Here is a 17,500-nt window from a genome sequence, read left to right on the forward strand (position 1 = left end):
ATAGGGCAGCCGAGAGCACCGAAGACAATCATGCACAGAGGAGGCCAGCACACACGAGGGCCTGGCACACGGGAGAAGCCGCGTAGCTGGTTTTGAATATACGGATGCTGATACAGTGCTTCCCACAACTCGACAGTAGGAATACCTAGCCCTTGGCCTAGACAGGGCTGTGGAATAAGTGTTTGCTTGCTTATTCCTTACCATGACCCTGTGAAGTAGATCCCATTATTATCCTCACTTTACAGATGAGGAAACCAAGGCTCAGAGAGGTTAAGTAACTTGCTGAAGGCCACACAGCTGGTTAGACAGAGCTGCGGTGTGAACGTAGCACCTTTGCTCCTAATGATAATGCCTAACTTTGTTTTCCTACAACTGAGGCTGAGACCCTCCTCCTTGGCCCCCAGCCCAGGGGGTCCCTCCAAGGACCAACCTGAGGGTAGCAGGAGCATCCCAACCCCAGTCACCCAAAAGCCAAAGTCAGGAGTAAAACACTTACCAGGAGGCCCTCACCGGCCCAAGGCTGGTCAAGACAGCATGGCAGTGGCAACGGTGCAGACATGCATGGCCATGGTGTGGACTCCCTTCTCCAGCCCCCTTACCGGAGGGGCGGCCTCTCCCACCCTCGCGGGCTCAACTGAGCACCCGCTGGCTCTGTGACCTTGGCAAGCGGCATCATCTCCCTGGGGCTCAGCCTCCCCATCTACAAAGAGAGGCCCACAGAGCTGCCTTGGATTATAGGAGATGCGGCCTGACAAGGGCTCAGCACACACACCTTGACCGCAGGGTGCTTATTGTTATCACAGACACGGCCTGAGGCCCTGGGTGGAGCGCGGCCTCCAGCCCAGCAGGTGTGAGCCACACCCCATCCTGTCTGCTGACAGAAATGTGCCCCCTCTTGTCTACTGGCCTGAACAGCACCACAGCACTCGTCACCAGCCGAGGCCTTCAGCCAGGCGGACCGCCTGCTGTGCCGCACGCCCATGTGCGACCCTGTCCCTGGATGCTGTGAGGTTAGAGTAGATGCTGTGGCTGCCCCATAGGCCCTGGGCCTAGAGAGGGACGCGGCCTCCTCCCACCAGGGACCGAGGTCACCCCCCTCCACCCTGAGTGTCTAATCCCCATGAACTCTCCTTCTTAAAGGAGGGCAGGGAGAGAAACGAACAGCAAGAACCATTGCTATTTGGTGCATAAAGAAACACGGTCACTGAGAGCTTCCAGGAAGAGCCAAGGCCAGCCAGGTTTACCACTGCCGTGCCAAGGCCTGGCCTTGGGACAGATGAGTCCCCCTCCCCACAGTGTGGGGCAGGGCCCTCTCCATAAAGCCACTATTGTGTCTGACCTCTGTGTCTCCACCCAGGGCCCAGGGCCCACCAAGGAGAAGCTTCCATCAGAACAGTCAACTTACTTGTCAAGCCAACTATAAGCTAGCAGGAGGGTGATTCTTTAATGGCAGTGGCGATGAATGGAGGTAAAAAGAGCAGGACCTGGTGATGAGGAGCATGGGGGCCAGCCATCATCCTCCAGGAAGGGCACTGGCACCAGGTGAGTTCCACAGACAGAGGGTGGCCAGTCCAGCCGACGGAGAGCGGAGCGGAGCGGGAGCTGGTCCTGAGCCCCGACGGTCAGGCAAGGTTGCCTGGAGGGCACTGACCATCCCCTTCTGGACATCAAGGCCAGGGACCGAGGCCTCCTTCCACCCATGCCCCGGCCCCTGGTAGCTCAGGGAGCTGGGGTGGGAGCAGCAAGCACCCCACCGTGAGTGACTTTTCTCGGACTAGCCCATTTCACCCTTAAGAGGGCCACTATCCACTCCACCCCACCCCCAGGGAACATCCCCACCCGTGGAGCTTTTCAAGCTGCTCAGTGCCCTCTCTGGTGGCTCCCCCGACCCGGCTGGGTCCGAACCCCTTTGGGTAGAGAATGACAGCCATCTGGGAAGAGTCCCACTGGCCACTGGAAGCTGCCAGCAGTCACCCCCCACCCCATCCAGGCTGTGGGTCCGCCTCCGCCCTGGCCCTCTAAAGACATGTCTCTTGGGAAGTTTCAAGCAGAAGAACCAGGACGATGCCCTTGGGCAACATTACCAGGTCCCTGTCCTGCCTCCCAAGCTGGCAGAACCTGCCCGGCCTGCCCACAGCCCCTCTACCTGGGGAGGAGGGTGGGCTCCACTGGACAGACTCGGAATCCCGGCCAGGCAGCAGGCCAAGCCTCCCACCTGCCAACAACCCCACGTCACACGCGAGGGCAGGGGGCCAGCCAGGGGAGGTCACCGGGCCGGCAGGACGTGTGGGCAAGCCCAGGACCACGCTGCCCCTCCGAATTGCTCAGGTTCTCCTCCTCTGTTTATCCCACCCTCTTCCCCTAAGGACTGAAGCGGGCCTGGAGGTCCTGCAGAGAGCGCACAGGGAACGGGGAGGCCCTGGGAGGGCGTGGAAGGGAGCGACCCTTCCAGTGTGGCCCTCGAACCACCGAACCGCAGGACCCCTGCTGTCCCCGGGCAGCGGCCGGAGCGCGCCCCTCGGGCCCTGGGAAGACCCGCCGCGTCTGCGGGCTGCGTGGGAGCCCAGGCGCCCCCCGGTGCTGGAGGAGGAGCCCGGCAGGGGGCCACTGGGCGGCAAAGGGGCCACGGGGCTCCCTGGAGGAGGCAGCTGCGGACGGGGATTGGCGACCCTGGAGGAAGCGGCGTCCACGGCGCACAGCCCGGCGCCCCAGGCCCGCCGCGGGGTCGGGGTCGGGGTCGGAGCCGGGCCCTGCGGGTCCGCGCGAGCCGGAGTCCCCTCTAAAAGTTTGTCCCCAAACAAAACCCCTCTCCCCGCCCCGCGTGGGCAGCAGGGCCGTCCCCAGGGGAGGCTCTGAGGACAGACGCAACTGCCCTCCTCCACCCCTTCGCAAACAACAATGGGCGGCCGCCGGACCAACCACTAGGGAAGAAAGTGTGGAAAATCCCCCAATTTTGCAAAGTCAACCACGGGCGATTGGGGGCCGGGCCACGTGCTGCCCCCGCGCGGCCGCCCGCGGGACTGTGCGCCGGGAGGGGGCGCCGCGGTTGATCTCGTGGTTCTCAGACTCTGAGACAGCACGGTGGGCCGGGAATGAGGCTTCACTCCTGAAGCTGAACGTTAATGCCTTTTCTGGGATCATCACAGCCTGCCACTTGCCGTGTTCTGTTACTTTTCTTTGCCATTAAGTCAGAGATAACACATTAAAGAATTGGTGAAGTGGATCTTTAGGGGACAAAGCCACTGAGCAGAAGAGCTGCCAGTGCTTTTCCCTGGACTCCACAAGCAGTCAGGGCTAGAAGCTGCCCCTAGCAAACAGTTCATATGCCCTCTTGGGGCTGGGGGCAAACCTTGGCCAACGAGGAGATCACCCAGGGAAGAAAGGAAACAGCGCGCAGAGCGCACCTCCTGAGGGTCTGGCTGTGTCCGCTGACCTCCTGGAATCTCAGGCCAGCACCGGACTCTGCGTTTCTGTCCATTTTCCAAGACATGACACTGAGGACTCATCGCGGGGAGTAGCAAGAAGTGGTGGGGAGTAGCGTGATGCAAGCTGCCCCGCCAACGAGCGCTCGAGCTGCCCTCCACTCGGCTCAAGTGTCCACTGATGGGTGGCTCATGTGACTTGACTTTCAGACCCCAGAAACTCACCTACAGCCTTGGGGTCTCAGGTGCATGCGCAGAGCTTCAAGCAAAGTGGAAGACTGAGCAAAGTCCTGTAGCGAACCAGGCAGATTTCCCTCCTCTTAAGAGAATTCTAGAAAGAAAGGGCTTCCTGGCTAATGTGGGTGCTCCCCATCAGCCAGTGTGGCAGGTATGAAGTTTGATTAAATAGCTCCTTCGGGGAGATGTTGCTCCATGGGTCAGGCTGCTCTGGCTCCCATTCAAGGGTGGGACCTTATCACGGGCACTTCTTCCCTGCCTGGGCCTCAGTTCCCCCTTGGGACAGTGAGATCATCACAGGGTGGGGCCATGGCCCAAGCACCGATGGCTTCGTTGGCCTTCGGAGCTGCTCCAGCTTTCCCTTGAACACTCTGGGTCCACATTCCTCCTTGGTGGCAGTGACGGTCACCAGGCGCTGAGGAGTGGCCCCTGTAGACGCTCTCACTGCCCTCACTCCTGGCCTGGGGAGCTGGGGCAAGTGCAGAGGTGGGGAAGGGCAGGGTTCTGGGGCTCACAGCAGGAATCAGGATTCCAGCTCTGCTGACTCTCACGGGGTGACAGTGGTTGACCCTGGAACCAGGGTCTTAACCCCTTTGAACCTCGGTTTTCTCTTCTGTAAATGGGTACCACAGCCTACCCTCGCAGATTTGCTGATGGAATTGGAAATGACACCTCTACAGTGCCTGGCACCCAGTAGGTCTCCAAAAGAGCAGTCTTAATTATGATGTAGCACTTGGTAGAGGATTCTTATCTGGGTAAGAACATCTCGGGGGTGGACCCGGGACAGCTGTGGTCCCCTAGGCCATACAGGAAGGCTCCCCAGGGCTCAGCCACAGGCTGTGTTAAAGGGCTGCAGGCAGAAGCAGGCAGGTCCAACCACACTGCAGGGCGGCCCCACCTGTGTGGGATGGGGACTGCACCGCCATCCACAGCGGACATTCCTGCAGTCCCTTTGGAAAATGCATGCCGCCCGCCCAGCTGGGTTTGGGGTGCTGGTTTTTCCAGCTCTCTGTTTGCTTCCGGTAGGGCTTCCTGGTGTGATGTCTGTGTTTAACAGCTTTACTGAGGCATCATTGTGACACCCCATGATCGCTTCCAGCCCCTAACAGAACGGAAAGCAGGGCCCCCGCCTGCCCCGCCCCCGGCAGGGCTTGCTGTGGACACTGGGAGCCCAGCCTGGCAGCCGCACTCGCTCCCAGAGCCGCGCTGGCCTGAACCAACACACTAGGGCCCACCGGGGCCGGCCCTGCAGCTGTGAGATCCTAGCAGGTCCCAGCCCGGCTCCTGCGCTTCCGACGGGCTGCAGCCTCCGAGTACTGCCAAAGCCCAAGCAGCGTGAGTGGGTACCTGGCGGGAACCCCCGCCCCACGAAGGCCGCGTGCTTGCCAGGCTGGGCAGCGGCGAGCGAGGAACCCGCACCACCGGGGCCACACGTGAGCCAAAGGGGAGCGAGGCCTCCGAGGCCAGGATGGGCCCGGGCCGCTGGACTCTCCCACCGACCCACGAGAGCCAGAATCTTTGGTGGGCACTCACGATTCTTAAGACCTGGCTCAATGTTTTATAACTCTTTCATTGGAGTATAATAAACCTGGAGGGGGGGAAACGCACCGTGTCTGAAATTGCTTTCAAACAAGGAGGGAGCCATAAAGCTGGTCCGCAGGCCTCGACAGACAGCCCAACATCTCTCAATGCCGGGCTGCGGGGCACCGTCCCAAAGCCAGCCGCGGGGGTGAGGGGGTCGGGCAGGAACGGAAAGCCTGGCTTTCCCTCTTGGCTCCCGCGGTGCGCGGACCCCGCCGCCCTGGTCCCTGGAAGTGCAGCCCAGTCGGCTGGCGTCTCACTTCAGCGCCCCGGAGTGCAAGGTCGAGGCGCGCTTTCCTCCCGCGCGGGCTGCAGGGACGCGGGCGGCGGGACTCGGGGAGGAGGGGTACGGACCCAGGCTCCGGAGGCTCCAGCCGCCGCGCCCCTCCGCCGCGGCCCCAGCCAGGAGAGCCTCCCACGCCTGGGCTCCGCGCGGCCGGTTGGTCCCCCACGCCCCTGCGGGCGGAATCACCTCCCAGTCCCCGGCTGCCCGCCCGCGAGCGGCCCTGCCACCGCCGCAGACCCGGGTCCCGCGCCCAGCACCCGCGGCGGCCGCCGGCACTCCGGGGGCGGGGCCGAGGATCGGCGCGGGCGGCGACGTCAGGGCTCCCGGGCGGGCCGGGGGCGGGCCGGGGCGGGGCGGCGGCGGACTGCGGAGACGGCGGCGCGCGGGGCGGCGCAGAGCGTTCTCGGCGCCGGGCGGCAGGGCTGCCGGTGCTGAGGGCGCAGGGCGCGCCGATGCCAGGCCAGGCCGAGCTGTTGGCTTGGGAGCCGTCCGGGCGTCGGGCCCGGGGAGCTGGGGCCGGGCGAGGAGCAGCCATGGCGCCGCGGAGGGTCGGGGCCCGAGCCGCTGCGGGCGGCCTGGGCGCCGAGTAGCCGGGCCGGGCCGGAGCGCGGGTGTCGGCGGAGGCAGCTGCGCCCGCGCCCCCCGCCCTCCCAGGCCCCGCGCCCCGCGCCCGGGCCCCGGCGATGGTGACACATGCGGCGGCGGCGCGCCGGCGGCAGGACCATGGTTGAGCGCGCCAGCAAGTTCGTGCTGGTGGTGGCGGGCTCGGTGTGCTTCATGCTCATCTTGTACCAGTACGCGGGCCCGGGACTGAGCCTGGGCGCGCCCGGCGGCCGCGCGCCGCCCGACGACCTGGACCTGTTCCCCACGCCCGATCCCCACTACGAGAAGAAGTACTACTTCCCGGTCCGCGAGCTGGAGCGCTCGCTGCGCTTCGACATGAAGGGCGACGACGTGATCGTCTTCCTGCACATCCAGAAGACGGGCGGCACCACCTTCGGCCGCCACCTCGTGCAGAACGTACGCCTCGAGGTGCCCTGCGACTGCCGGCCCGGCCAGAAGAAGTGCACCTGCTACCGGCCCAACCGCCGCGAGACTTGGCTCTTCTCCCGCTTCTCCACCGGCTGGAGCTGCGGGCTGCACGCCGACTGGACCGAGCTCACCAACTGCGTGCCCGGCGTGCTGGACCGTCGCGACTCCGCCGCGCTGCGCACGCCCAGGTGAGCGCCGGGGCGGCGGGATCCTCGCGCAGCTGCGCCCCCGAGGCCGGGCCGTATGCCCGCCGGGCAGTGCTGGGTCGGCCCTGCCTTCCCCACCCGCTTCTGCCCTCTTGGGGGCCCCCACTCGCCACCACCCCTCCCGACCTGCCGGGCGCCCGAGGCTCCCAGCTCCTCTGGTTTGGCCGGCTGTCACCGCGCTTTCTGACCTCGCTCTCACCCTCTTTTTCTTGCATGGTGCTGCCCCACTGCCGGCTTGGCTGCTCAGCGCCCGGGTTTTCTCCAGGGTCCCCACCCGCTGCCCTCGGGCCACCTTACCTGCTGTGCGCCGCGATGTCTGGCCCGCTGGACTTGGGGACGTGGGCTTCTGGGTGTGTGCGTGGCCCACCTGGAGTGTTGGCTTCCCCGTGCCGCTTCGGTGCTGTGGTCCCAAAAGTGCAAGGGAGAGTAGTGAGGTGCCGCCCCTGTGCCTGGAGTGCCTGCCTTCAGAGGGTGGGGGAGCTGCCAGGGAAGGGGGCTGGCTCTGCCCGCCTGCCTGCCGGTGTGTGCAGGTAGAACAAAGGCCCTGTTGACCTGGGGCTGGGGGCGGGGAGGAGGCAGTACCGCCTGTCCTCCCAGTGGGGCCTTCCAGCCAAATTCTTCCAGGCACAAGCTTGCCTGAAGAGAGGAACAAAAGCCAGCCGATGGGGGACCACCTTCCCCAGGAAGCCACCAGCCAGGATGGGGGTAGCTGAGCTGGTCCAGGGAACCTGTGCTGCCACACCTCTTTCTTGGGGTCCCCCAGCCCCGTGTCTGCGGGAGTTGGGGAGCACAGAGCTGAGCTGCGTGAGGACACAGGGCATAGGAGGGGTGCCGGGGCAGCTCTCCTGGGAAGCCGTTTGTAGGGGAACCTGGGGTGCTGCTGGATTTCCAGCAGTTAAAGTTGGGTTATTCGGGGCCTTCCCAAAGTCTGGGCTGGGAAGGGCCAGGAGCAGGGCTTCTTGTCTGCCTTTTGTTTCTCTTCCAAATTTGCCTTCGGGTTGAGTTTGCAGACAGGCTGGTGATAGGAGGCTGAGTGGTTGTAGGCCTGTTGGCTGGCACTCTTGGGTCCAGAGGCTGCAGGCTCTCAGGTGTGCTTGGGGAGCCTGGAAGGTCCGGCCAGCCTGGAGCTGAGCAGAGTGCAAGTCACTGCTCCCCTGCACAGCCCTCAGTCCTTGCTCTGTGGTCTTTCTCAGACTGTCAGGAAATGGGAGTCCTAGAGTTGGAGGAGCATCTTCCCACTTTCCTTTCTCCCCCCACCCCGCACTGTACACACACACACACACACACACACACACACACACACAGTAGCTCCCAGCCTGGGAGGTGATGTTCTGAGCCCCTTACGGCCACATTCTACACTTGGTGGTCACAGAACTGCCTGTCTAGGGCCCATGAAGGATTACTTCCGGCCCAGCACTTGGTCTGCTTTGCACAGATGCACGTTCCTGCTGCAGGGCCCCCCAGCCCCGGTCCAGACGCTCTATGCTAGACTGAGCTGTGCCTGGGACTGCCGCCATGCCCCCACCGCCTTTCTGCCAGCCGGAGCAGTAGGCTTCCAGAATTGGTCACTGACCAGTACCAACAGGCGCCTCCCTACCTGTGGCGGGTAAGAGGGTGGGGACCACCCCCTTTGCCAGAGGGACTTGGAACGGCAGCCTAAGAGGAGTGCGTGGAAGCTTCGGGCTGCCAAGAAGCCGGAGCCTTTGAAGCCAGCCTGCTCAGCAGAGGCCACCTCAGCCCTAGATTGCAACCAGCACACTCTCCCTGCAGCCCCGCATGCCTGTGGGTCCCCACGGTGAAGGGCCTTGGCCTTCTGTCTCTGGAGTTTGTCCATGACAGTGGGAGCACCACGTGGGGCTGATGGGACGCCAGGTGCTGCGCCAGGGCGGCCCGGCTCCCCCTGCCCAGGGAGCACGTGTGGAGCAAGAACGGAAAACACAGATGCCTCTCGCGGAGGTGGGCTGCCAGCCTGGAAACTGCTAGCTCAGCAGCATGCGGCGGGGTTGGGAGGGGCTTCCAGGGCCTTCAGGATGCCCCCTCTGCCGCCCACTCTGTAAGTGGGTTGTGCTACCAGGCAGGTGACAGCATCCTGCCCCCCGAGTCCCTCTTCTCTGCCTCCACTCCCTTCATTTCTGTTGCAGGCACTAGGTAGATTGCTTTTTTAATGAGCTTCCTCAGGAGGCCAAGGTAATCTTGGCTTTGTGCTGGCAGGGCCGAGCTGCACCGAGGTCCACCTGCTGAGTGCTATCCCGCCACCTGAGTCCTCTGGCCCAGGCTGGGGCTGGGCTAAGCCGCTGTGCTGTGGCGGTTGGGATGCGCTTCCCCCATCTGCCCAGGGACCCAGCTACTCTCTATCAGGGGCAGTGCCGGTCCCTGCTGGGGTGCCTGGTGTTAAGTGGGCTTGGTGTCAGGAGACTCAGGTGTCACCCTGGCCCTCCTGCGATGTCTTCACTCTGACTCTGCACTGCTCTCTCCGTGTTCTCTGGGGACTGAGACCCTCTTTTCCTCCTGTCTCTGCCCACCTCCCTGCCCAAGGCTGGCTCCTGGAACCTCTCCACCAAGCCCCTCCCATCCCGTGCCGCGGTTTGTGAGGGCCTCAGTGGGCCTGTGGTGCGTGTAAGAGAGGTGGGGCTCTTCCCGGCTGCCAGCCTCCCCATTGCACAGCATCAGCCTGGGCTGCTCTCAGCTGGGCGTACACTCAGGTGACACATGGAGATGAACAGGATTTTGACATCTTCCTGGAATATGGTTTGGAACTTCTAGTGGCTGTTAGTGCTTGGCTGCCTTGGTAGAGAGAAACAAGTGTGAGCAGAGCGTTGGCGGGTCCCTCTTTGGTCCTGTATTCACTGTGGCGGCTGCCTCATCCGCCAACATCAGCCAGGGTGCTTATAAGACTGTCCTGGAAGGACGTTTGCTGGCTGGCCTTGAAGAGGTGTGGCCATCCGCAGGCAGCAGCCAAATAGCCGGCCATTCCAGGGACCACTCGGTTAGAATGTCTCAGCACCCCATGCTCTGCTGTCGCTCAGAGGGTCCGGACGGTGTTCCAGAGCGAGAACCTCCCCCCTTCCTCTTCCCATCTGCCTGAACGCAACACAGGAGGAGGCATGGTTAAGGTCTTGCCTGGGCCACCCTGGAAATGTCCCTGAGATCATGTAGGCTTCATTTGGAGCCATGGAGGGCATCTGGAGCCCAAGTGTGGCATCTGGGCCTCCTTGGCCAGGGTCCCGGGCCCAGCTCACATCCTCTCTGCACCAGGGCCTCTCTGGAGCCCTCAGTGGGCTCGAAGCCTCTGTGACATTGGCCTACAGAGACAATGCTTCCTTGCAGGAGGGATGGCGCAGGAGCCTGCGGGTTCGTGATGTGCCCTCTCGGTGCCTGTAGTCTCGCCTTTGCCCTGCCCTCCGTGATCCTGAAGCCTTCTCAACCTCTGGAAATCCGCCTGGTGCTAGGCCTGTGTGCCCTCTACCTGGCGTGCCTGCTCTCCTCTTCCACTGTTCTGCCTGCTCCTCCCCTCCCATCTGCTCAGATGCCCCTTCCTCCAGGAAGCCTTCCCTGGCTTTCTGTTCCTAGACTCCCCTGTTGCCTTAGGCGCCTCAACTGCTCTCCCATCTGCCGCCCTGGCACCTGCACAGTGCATTGGCACTGCTGTGGCCTGATGCTGAGTAGGCACTGCCCTCTTGCTGGCACCGTAAGAATGTTTTTTCTTCCTGGGCTCTGCAGGATCTGGGCTCTGTCCCCGCCCTTTCCCTGTGACTCAAGTTCACAGAGTTGGCCTTGAGTGTCATGCTGTTCCCTGAGAACCTGGGGGGCTCTTTGGTGAGGCAGACCAGGCGGGGGTGGGCTTAGATGAGAGCCTTTGTTTCTGTGGCACACGACAGTTCCCACCCTACCTGCATAATCCCTTTCTTCTTTGAGATCAAGGGACAAGCCCTCATCTGCTGTGATGGGGACAGATGTTACCCAGAGCATGTGACTGGGGCCAATGAACAGGACCTGGGGACCGGGCTGGGGGTGTCACTGCCGCCTGCATTGCCTAGATTGCTTTGGTTACGATGAGAAGGGAATCTGTGGTTAAGATGCTCCTAGATTTTCACTAAAAAGAGATTTTTTTTTAAAAAAGTCCTTTTTTAAAAGCAGACACATGATAAGGCAAACTTACAAATGGTTTGGTGACAGGATCATTTTAGACGGTCCTCTGGCTTGGGAGATCATTTCTGCTGTGCTGCTGTGGTGGTCTTCAAGCCAGAGCTTCCTGTCCTAGGCACTTCATCCGTAAAACCTGGGCTGCAGGGAGCCCTGGGGACTCCTGCTCCTGCATCAGAGAGTGCAGTGCCCACCTGGGTCCCCAGGGCCAGGGAATCCAGGTTGCTTCCTCAGCGGGAGTTCGGCTGCCATGCGGGGGGAATGGCCACGTCGGGTCTGGCGTCCTCCAGGGCCTGGTTTTGTCGTCCTTTCAGGACTTGGAGGCTTTTTCTTTCACGCCCCCTTTGTTGTGGTTCTAATGATTGGTAGGTGAGTGGGAGGAAAGTACGAGGCAGAGGAAGAGAAGGAAAATCATCCATTCCCCATGTATGGTTTTTCCACTGTAATTGAAGCCATCGTATAAATTACACCATAAATGTTGTCTGTTGTCATTAAAAACTTAATATTTGAGTGGCTGCAGCTGCTCCGCTCTGGGTGTGCCACCGCTGGCTGGCAGTGGGTGAGCGTGCAGGTTGCCCATTCTGTACTCTGTGGGGGCTGCTCCTTGTGTGTGAATATTCCGCTTAGCTCTGGTTTCCTTTGGTGATTGCTGGGAGTGGAATTTCTGAGTTGAATAGTCTGAATGTTTTACTGCTCTCGGTGGAAGCGTTACCTTCCTCTTCGGAACGCCCGCTCCTGGTGTGCTCCCACCTGTGGTCTGTGAGCACCCACGTCAGGGACACGCTCATTGGTACTGAATAGCATGTGAATTTTTTTTCTTTTTTGAGACGGAGTCCCACTCTGTCCAGTGCAGTCTGGACCATGGCACGATCTCAGCTCACTGCAACCTCTACCTACCGATTTCAAGCGATTGTCCTGCCTCAGCCTCCCACGTAGCTGGGATTACAGGTGCCCGTCACCACACCTGGCTAATTTTTTTATATTTTTAGTAGAGACGGGATTTCACCATGTTGATCAGGCTGGTCTCGAACTTGGGACCTCAGGTGATCTGCCCACCTTCGCCTGTGAAAGTGCTGGGATGACATGTGCGAGCCACCGCACCGGCCTATTGTGAATTTCTTTTTTAATTTATTTTCTTCAATCACCCAAAAGTGCCAGTCTTCTGGTTTTTATTGCAAAGCCTTGCCCCATGAGTGCACCCTCAGGGTGGCCCATCTATTTTGGGCGCTTGGGAGCAGCCGTGCCCAGTCACCCACGTGTTCTCACCTGCTCACAGGTGACTGAGTTTCACCCCTGCTGAGAGAGGGGTGCAGCTCCCAGGGGCCTGGGATGCACCCTCTCTGGGTGCCCATCACTGTCCCACGTGGCATTTTGTGGGACTGAATTCCGCCTCTCTGAGGAGCAGGTGTGACAAGCCATGGGGCATGTAGAGAGGCTGGCAGGGTGGCTCTTGTCCCCTGAGTGCTTAACAGGCACTTGGAATGGGTCATCTTTGGACCCAGCACTCCCACAAGACACGTATATGAAGATCGGCCCCATTTTCTACACGAAGTCAGGCCCCAGAGATGGTGGAGAATGTGTCAGCCTCTCAGCCTGGAGGGCCAGGAGCTGGCATGTGGACATCTGTCTGTCTGTCTGTCCTGAAGGCGGTATGCCGCACCCAGCCCTCTGCTCCCCACAACCCCTGCATGCCTGTGGAAGGCTGTCTGCAGGCGGGAACGATCGCCGCCGGCCCAGGCCAGCCAGATGCAGAACGCCGGGGCTTCTGAGACCTGGGCAGACCCGGGCAGTTTCCCATGTAGGCCTGTGTTGTAGCGTTTACTGGAAGGCATCTGGCGGCCTTCACTCAGAGCAGGACGGGCATCGTGCCTGGGCTCTGGGCTCTGCAAAGGTAGTACTGGTGAGGCTGCCTGAGAGTCGGCCCCTGGCAGTGAGACGCCCTTCATGGCGTGCCTGACTTCTGAGCAGGCCAGCCCCTTCCGCCACCTCCCCATAAGATCGGGCTGTTTTCAGGTACTCCTCTGGTCCTGCACCACCGATGCCACCACCAGCCCAGGGAGGGTCAGCCATGCAGGAGGCAGTGCTGTGAGCGTGTGTGGGTGCAGTTGGGTCTAGGCCATCCCTCTGCTCCTATGTCCTTGCTTGGCCCCAGTGGGTGCTGGAGGGTGAGGAGGTGGGAAGCCCAGGAATCTCCCCAGCCCCTCAGCTTCCCTCTCTGGGTGCCATCACCATCCCACGTGGCATTTTGTGGGGCTGACTTCCCCTATGAAAGACTGCGGGGTGTTACCGGATCAGACCTCGAGCATCACGGAGGCAGCAGGATTCACCAACCCCCATACTTGGTGCAGCGGTGGTGGGTCTTTCTGAGTTTGAGAGACGGAAGAGCTGCGGAGGCTGGTGCCTGTATGTGCTAATGAGTGAGTGCAGTACGCGGGCCCTGTCAGAGGGGAGCCCCACTGGCTGGGTGTGATTCAGGCAGGAGGCAGACTCGGGCCATCCCCTGCCAGCTGCTTTTCGGGCACTTCTCTGCAGCCACCTGGACACTCATTGGCACCTGCTCTCCTGTCCTTGAGGCCCACTCCACACAGCAGCACTTATAGGTGAGGTGACATTTTGTTTGCAAAAAGGTTTTCATCTCTTTTTTTTTTTTGAGACAGAGTCTCACGCTTGTCGCCCAGGTTGGAGTGCAGTGGCTGAGCCCTCGCTCACTGCAAGCCCGCTTCCTGGGTTCACTTCATTCTCCTGCCTCAGCCTCCCCTGAGTAGCTGGGACTACAGGCGCCCACCGCCACTCGCTAATTTTTTTTTGTATTTTAGTAGAGACGGGGTTTCACTGTGTCTCGATCTCTCCCTGACCTGCGGGATCCGCCCACCTCGGCCTCCCCAAAGTACTGACAGGCGGAGCCACCGCATAATGGGTTTTCATCTCTTAAGACTATTGTTCTGTTGCCTTTTCAGAGACTCACTTGGCTCTTCTTTATGAAGATTTGTTGTCTGTCTGGGGTTTGGGGTGGGGTATGTTATGCTGGAAAAATAGGTCTTTTGTGACCTAGGGAGCAAGATTGCTCCACCCAAAATGACAGTGAGCTGGTGGCAGCGAGAGGCAGCATGGGCTGCAGTGCCCTGAGCGGGCGGTGAAGCCTCCCACGACACGGGGTTTTGCAGGGATGAGCAGGGTGTGGAATGGAAGGGCGCTGGAAAGCATGCTGAAGTTGGGTTTCAGACACAGCATCCGGTGACCCGCCAGTCACAGCAAGAGGGGCAATGGAGATGGACGGCGAGTGGGAGACAGGCTCCCCTGCATGCAGGCCGGCTGCTTTCTTGACTGTGGGACTTGTGGCCTAATCTCTGTTCCTTTTCCTGGAAAGTGCCTCTTCCTGATAGGGCACTGTCCCAAGTCCCCAGCTTGCAAGGGCTGTCGTTTTGGAAAACAGGACATGCCCACACAGGAGCTGCCCAGCAGCAGATCCCAGACCACCCAGCCCAGGTAGAGGCTGTTAGAGGGCATTTAGGCTTCCAGCGCAGATGGGTGGGAGGGAGGCCGTCCAGTCTCCTGACACTCCCACACACGTCCCCCACCCCAGCCGCGGGTGTGAAGCTGGGGGCTGTCTTCTGACCATGGAGCTTAAAACTATCCAGGACAGCTTCCCCCTCCACGCCAGCCCAGCTGCCTCCTGAGAGCCAGCTCTGTGGGTGCTGGGAGCTGCGCTGATTTGCACCCGTCTCCGCCTGCCAGCTCGTGGCCTTCTTGCTGCCGGTGCTCCCTGCCCTGAACTCCCTCCAGGGCCAGGGACCTCTGAGGCCTCGACACCCACCCCACTGCTGGTCCTGATTCCTGACTCCACACAGTGTGTGCTCTGGGCTGGGGCTGGGCCTGCCTCCCCGAGTGGTGCCTGTGGGGTGACATGCCCCACGTTCCTCCTTTGCCTCCGAAGGCCACCTCGGGAGCTCTGGGTCCCTTCTCTGTGAGCATCCAGGCACTGAGGCTGTGGTGGGAGGGCACGGAACCAGAGGGACTCAGCCTGCCTGCGGGCCCTGGGATGTGTTATGGGCTTCTCTGGAAAGTTCTGGCGAGAGTCCAAGGAAGAGAGGAGTGCCCTCAAGCAGCCCCTCTCCTACCTTGTGGCTGGACCCGTGGATCTCATGGGCCCAGGTAGAGATCTGTCTGAGCCTCAGTCTTCCCATCTCTAAAAGGGGGTGGCAGTCTGCCATTTGGTTCTGTAGAGGAACCAGTGATTTATTAACCGTGACCCCTGTGACCGCGTGATCCCTCAGCCCCGGGCTGTGTCCGTGTCTTAACGGGAGCCATGGCCACTCATAACCCTCTGGCATTCCGCAGCCTGGTGCAGGCCCAGTTCCTCATCGGGAGAGCGAGCCAGCTGGGGCAGCTGTCCGGGCGGCTGTGGGACTGGCTGCTGGCCAAGGCTTCAGTGAGAGGCAGCTCCCGAAGGCCTGCACCTGGCCTGCCTTTGAAGGCCACACGTGACCAGTGCAGCTGCCTGGGATTGTTTACACGGAGAACGTTAAAAGGCCCAACAGGAGGGCCGTCAGAGCAAACCGCTAATCGTCTGGAAAGCTACGAGCTGGAGAGACTGAAGCTCTGGAGTTAATTGTTTACGAAGCCTTGAAGGCCACAGAGGTTGGGTGGCTGCAGACCGGGCTGGTCACCGCAGGGGCAGGGACCTGTTATCTCCCTGTGACAGGGCCTCCTGCTGAGGCAGGCCTGGTCCTTGTCCAGGATCCCAGTTGTCCCCTGGGAGTGGCTCTCCACTGGTCAGCCCAGGCCGCTGCTCAGAAGTTGTGTCAGGTGGACATTGGAACGTCCGATCTCTGGGGCCAGCCCAGTTTGCATTCTAGCTCTGGCCCCTTTCCCGCCTAGAGAAGTTGGGAATACTCAGCCTTGTTTTCTTGTCCTGCCTCATGGAGTGGTGGGAGATGAGAGTCCACTCTGTAAGCTCCACGCCATCACCCTCCACAGCAAACAGGGACAGAGGTTCTATGGGTAACCCAGCAACAAGGAGGGCAGGCAAGGCTGGCCGGGACCCACCTCGGGGCTGGGGAACCTGGGACCATACCAGGGGTGGCAGCAGAGCAAAAGAGAGGCCCCAGGCTTGCAGCCAGACCAGCTGGGCCAAATCCTGGCTTTGCATCTCATAGGCTTCTGCAGCTCAGGTTCCCCATCTGTAAAATGGGCACACTGATAGTCCCTGTGCGGTGCATAGGCACTTGGAGTTGCACCCACAGTTTCACTGTGGCCTTTGTACTGTAAGAGGCTGTAATGTGGCCCGTCTCTCCCGGAGACAGGGAGGAGACCTCCGGAGCCAGCTAGGAAGTCAGCCCTGTTCTCTCTCCAGGAATCGGAGGGAGCTTCCCGCAGAGCAGCTGGTCTGTGCAGGTTGGGTCCTGTGATCTGGGACATCACCAAGCGTCATCACTGGCCTTCCAAGGTGATGACCTGGAGCATGTTGTGCTTTGGCTGTGGGGGTCTCCTGCTTACCTTCGGCTATGGCCTTGGGACCGTCCAGTGCCTTCCTGACTGTGCCCACTTGACAAAAGGCTGTCTCTACCAGGATCTCCTGAAAGCTCTGGCCCTCCCTGGCCAGCTGCCAGGGTATAGAGACTGTGCACGTCTGTCCTGCTGCCCAGGTCGTGAGACCCTGTGGGTGGCAGCCCGACCCCACCCCCAGCCATCTGAGAACCTGGAGACCCAACCAAGAGGAACTCAGGGTCAAGAGGAGGAAGGGGTGGGTGCCGCGTGATGCTGGCCCTGCGCAGAGGCCCGCCTGGCTGGGGGCCCAGGCCTTGTTCCTCAGATGCAGTGGTTCCTCCCTTCCCTGGACCCCACCAGCTGCCATCGCCCCCTACATGGCATCTCCGGGGGTGTAACTGGGGAGCCCTGTGGAGTTTCACCTCCGTTCCCACTGCAGCCTCAGAGCTGGGTGCGGCTCGCAGGTGAAGACCCCACGCACTGTGCTCCACCCTCCCCTGCCTCCCTGCAGCCTCGCTCAGCACCGCTGTCCTGCGTTTCACGTGTTTCCTGCCCTTGTGTTTATGCTTTCGCTGTAGATGTGTGTATTCCTTAAACGATACACACTGCCATTTTGATGTTACTAATTTTCCAGAACCCTTATCAAACTCTGCTTGACCTTCTGCAACTTGCTGTCTTCACTCAGCCTTGTTTTGAGATCTATCCCTGTTGGTCCCTGACATGCATGTTTAATTCATTGACTGCTGGACTTAACATCAAGGTAGTCCGGACGGATCTGTGCTCGGTTCTAATGCAGCCGCGGGGAGCATTTCACTTCGGCTGTCACAGTCCAGGTGCGGCCACGGTGCTTGCTCACCGTCCTTACGTGTCCCTAGAAGTGTGTCAGAGGGAGGTTCTCCTCACCACCATGCTGTGCCTGTGGTTCCCCATTGTTTGGGCGGGCACCCTTGGCTCATTTCTGCCAGGCCAGGAGCCGGGAAATGGGACCTCTGTGCTCTTAGTGCGTGTCTCCCCTTGGCGGAGAGACGGCGTCTCACCATGTGTTTATTGGCCACTGAGGTCTCCTCCACCAGGCTGTTCATGTCTTTGGCCTGTTTTCCCTGCAG

General features: G+C 61.0%; 1 protein-coding gene across 1 annotated transcript in view; it reads left to right on the forward strand.

The window, feature by feature from the left end:
• Positions 1–5,925: 5,925 nt before the first annotated feature.
• Positions 5,926–17,500, forward strand: part of LOC101012197 (heparan-sulfate 6-O-sulfotransferase 1) — a 52,370-nt gene continuing 40,795 nt past the window's right edge. Inside the window, exon 1 of the mRNA XM_003909277.5 lies at positions 5,926–6,746. Coding sequence (XP_003909326.1) covers positions 6,220–6,746 — 527 coding nt within the window. The 5' untranslated portion in view covers positions 5,926–6,219. The remainder of the gene's footprint in view (positions 6,747–17,500) is intronic.

The sequence above is a fragment of the Papio anubis genome, chromosome 10, assembly GCF_008728515.1.
Source record: "Papio anubis isolate 15944 chromosome 10, Panubis1.0, whole genome shotgun sequence".
Taxonomy (NCBI): domain Eukaryota; kingdom Metazoa; phylum Chordata; class Mammalia; order Primates; family Cercopithecidae; genus Papio; species Papio anubis.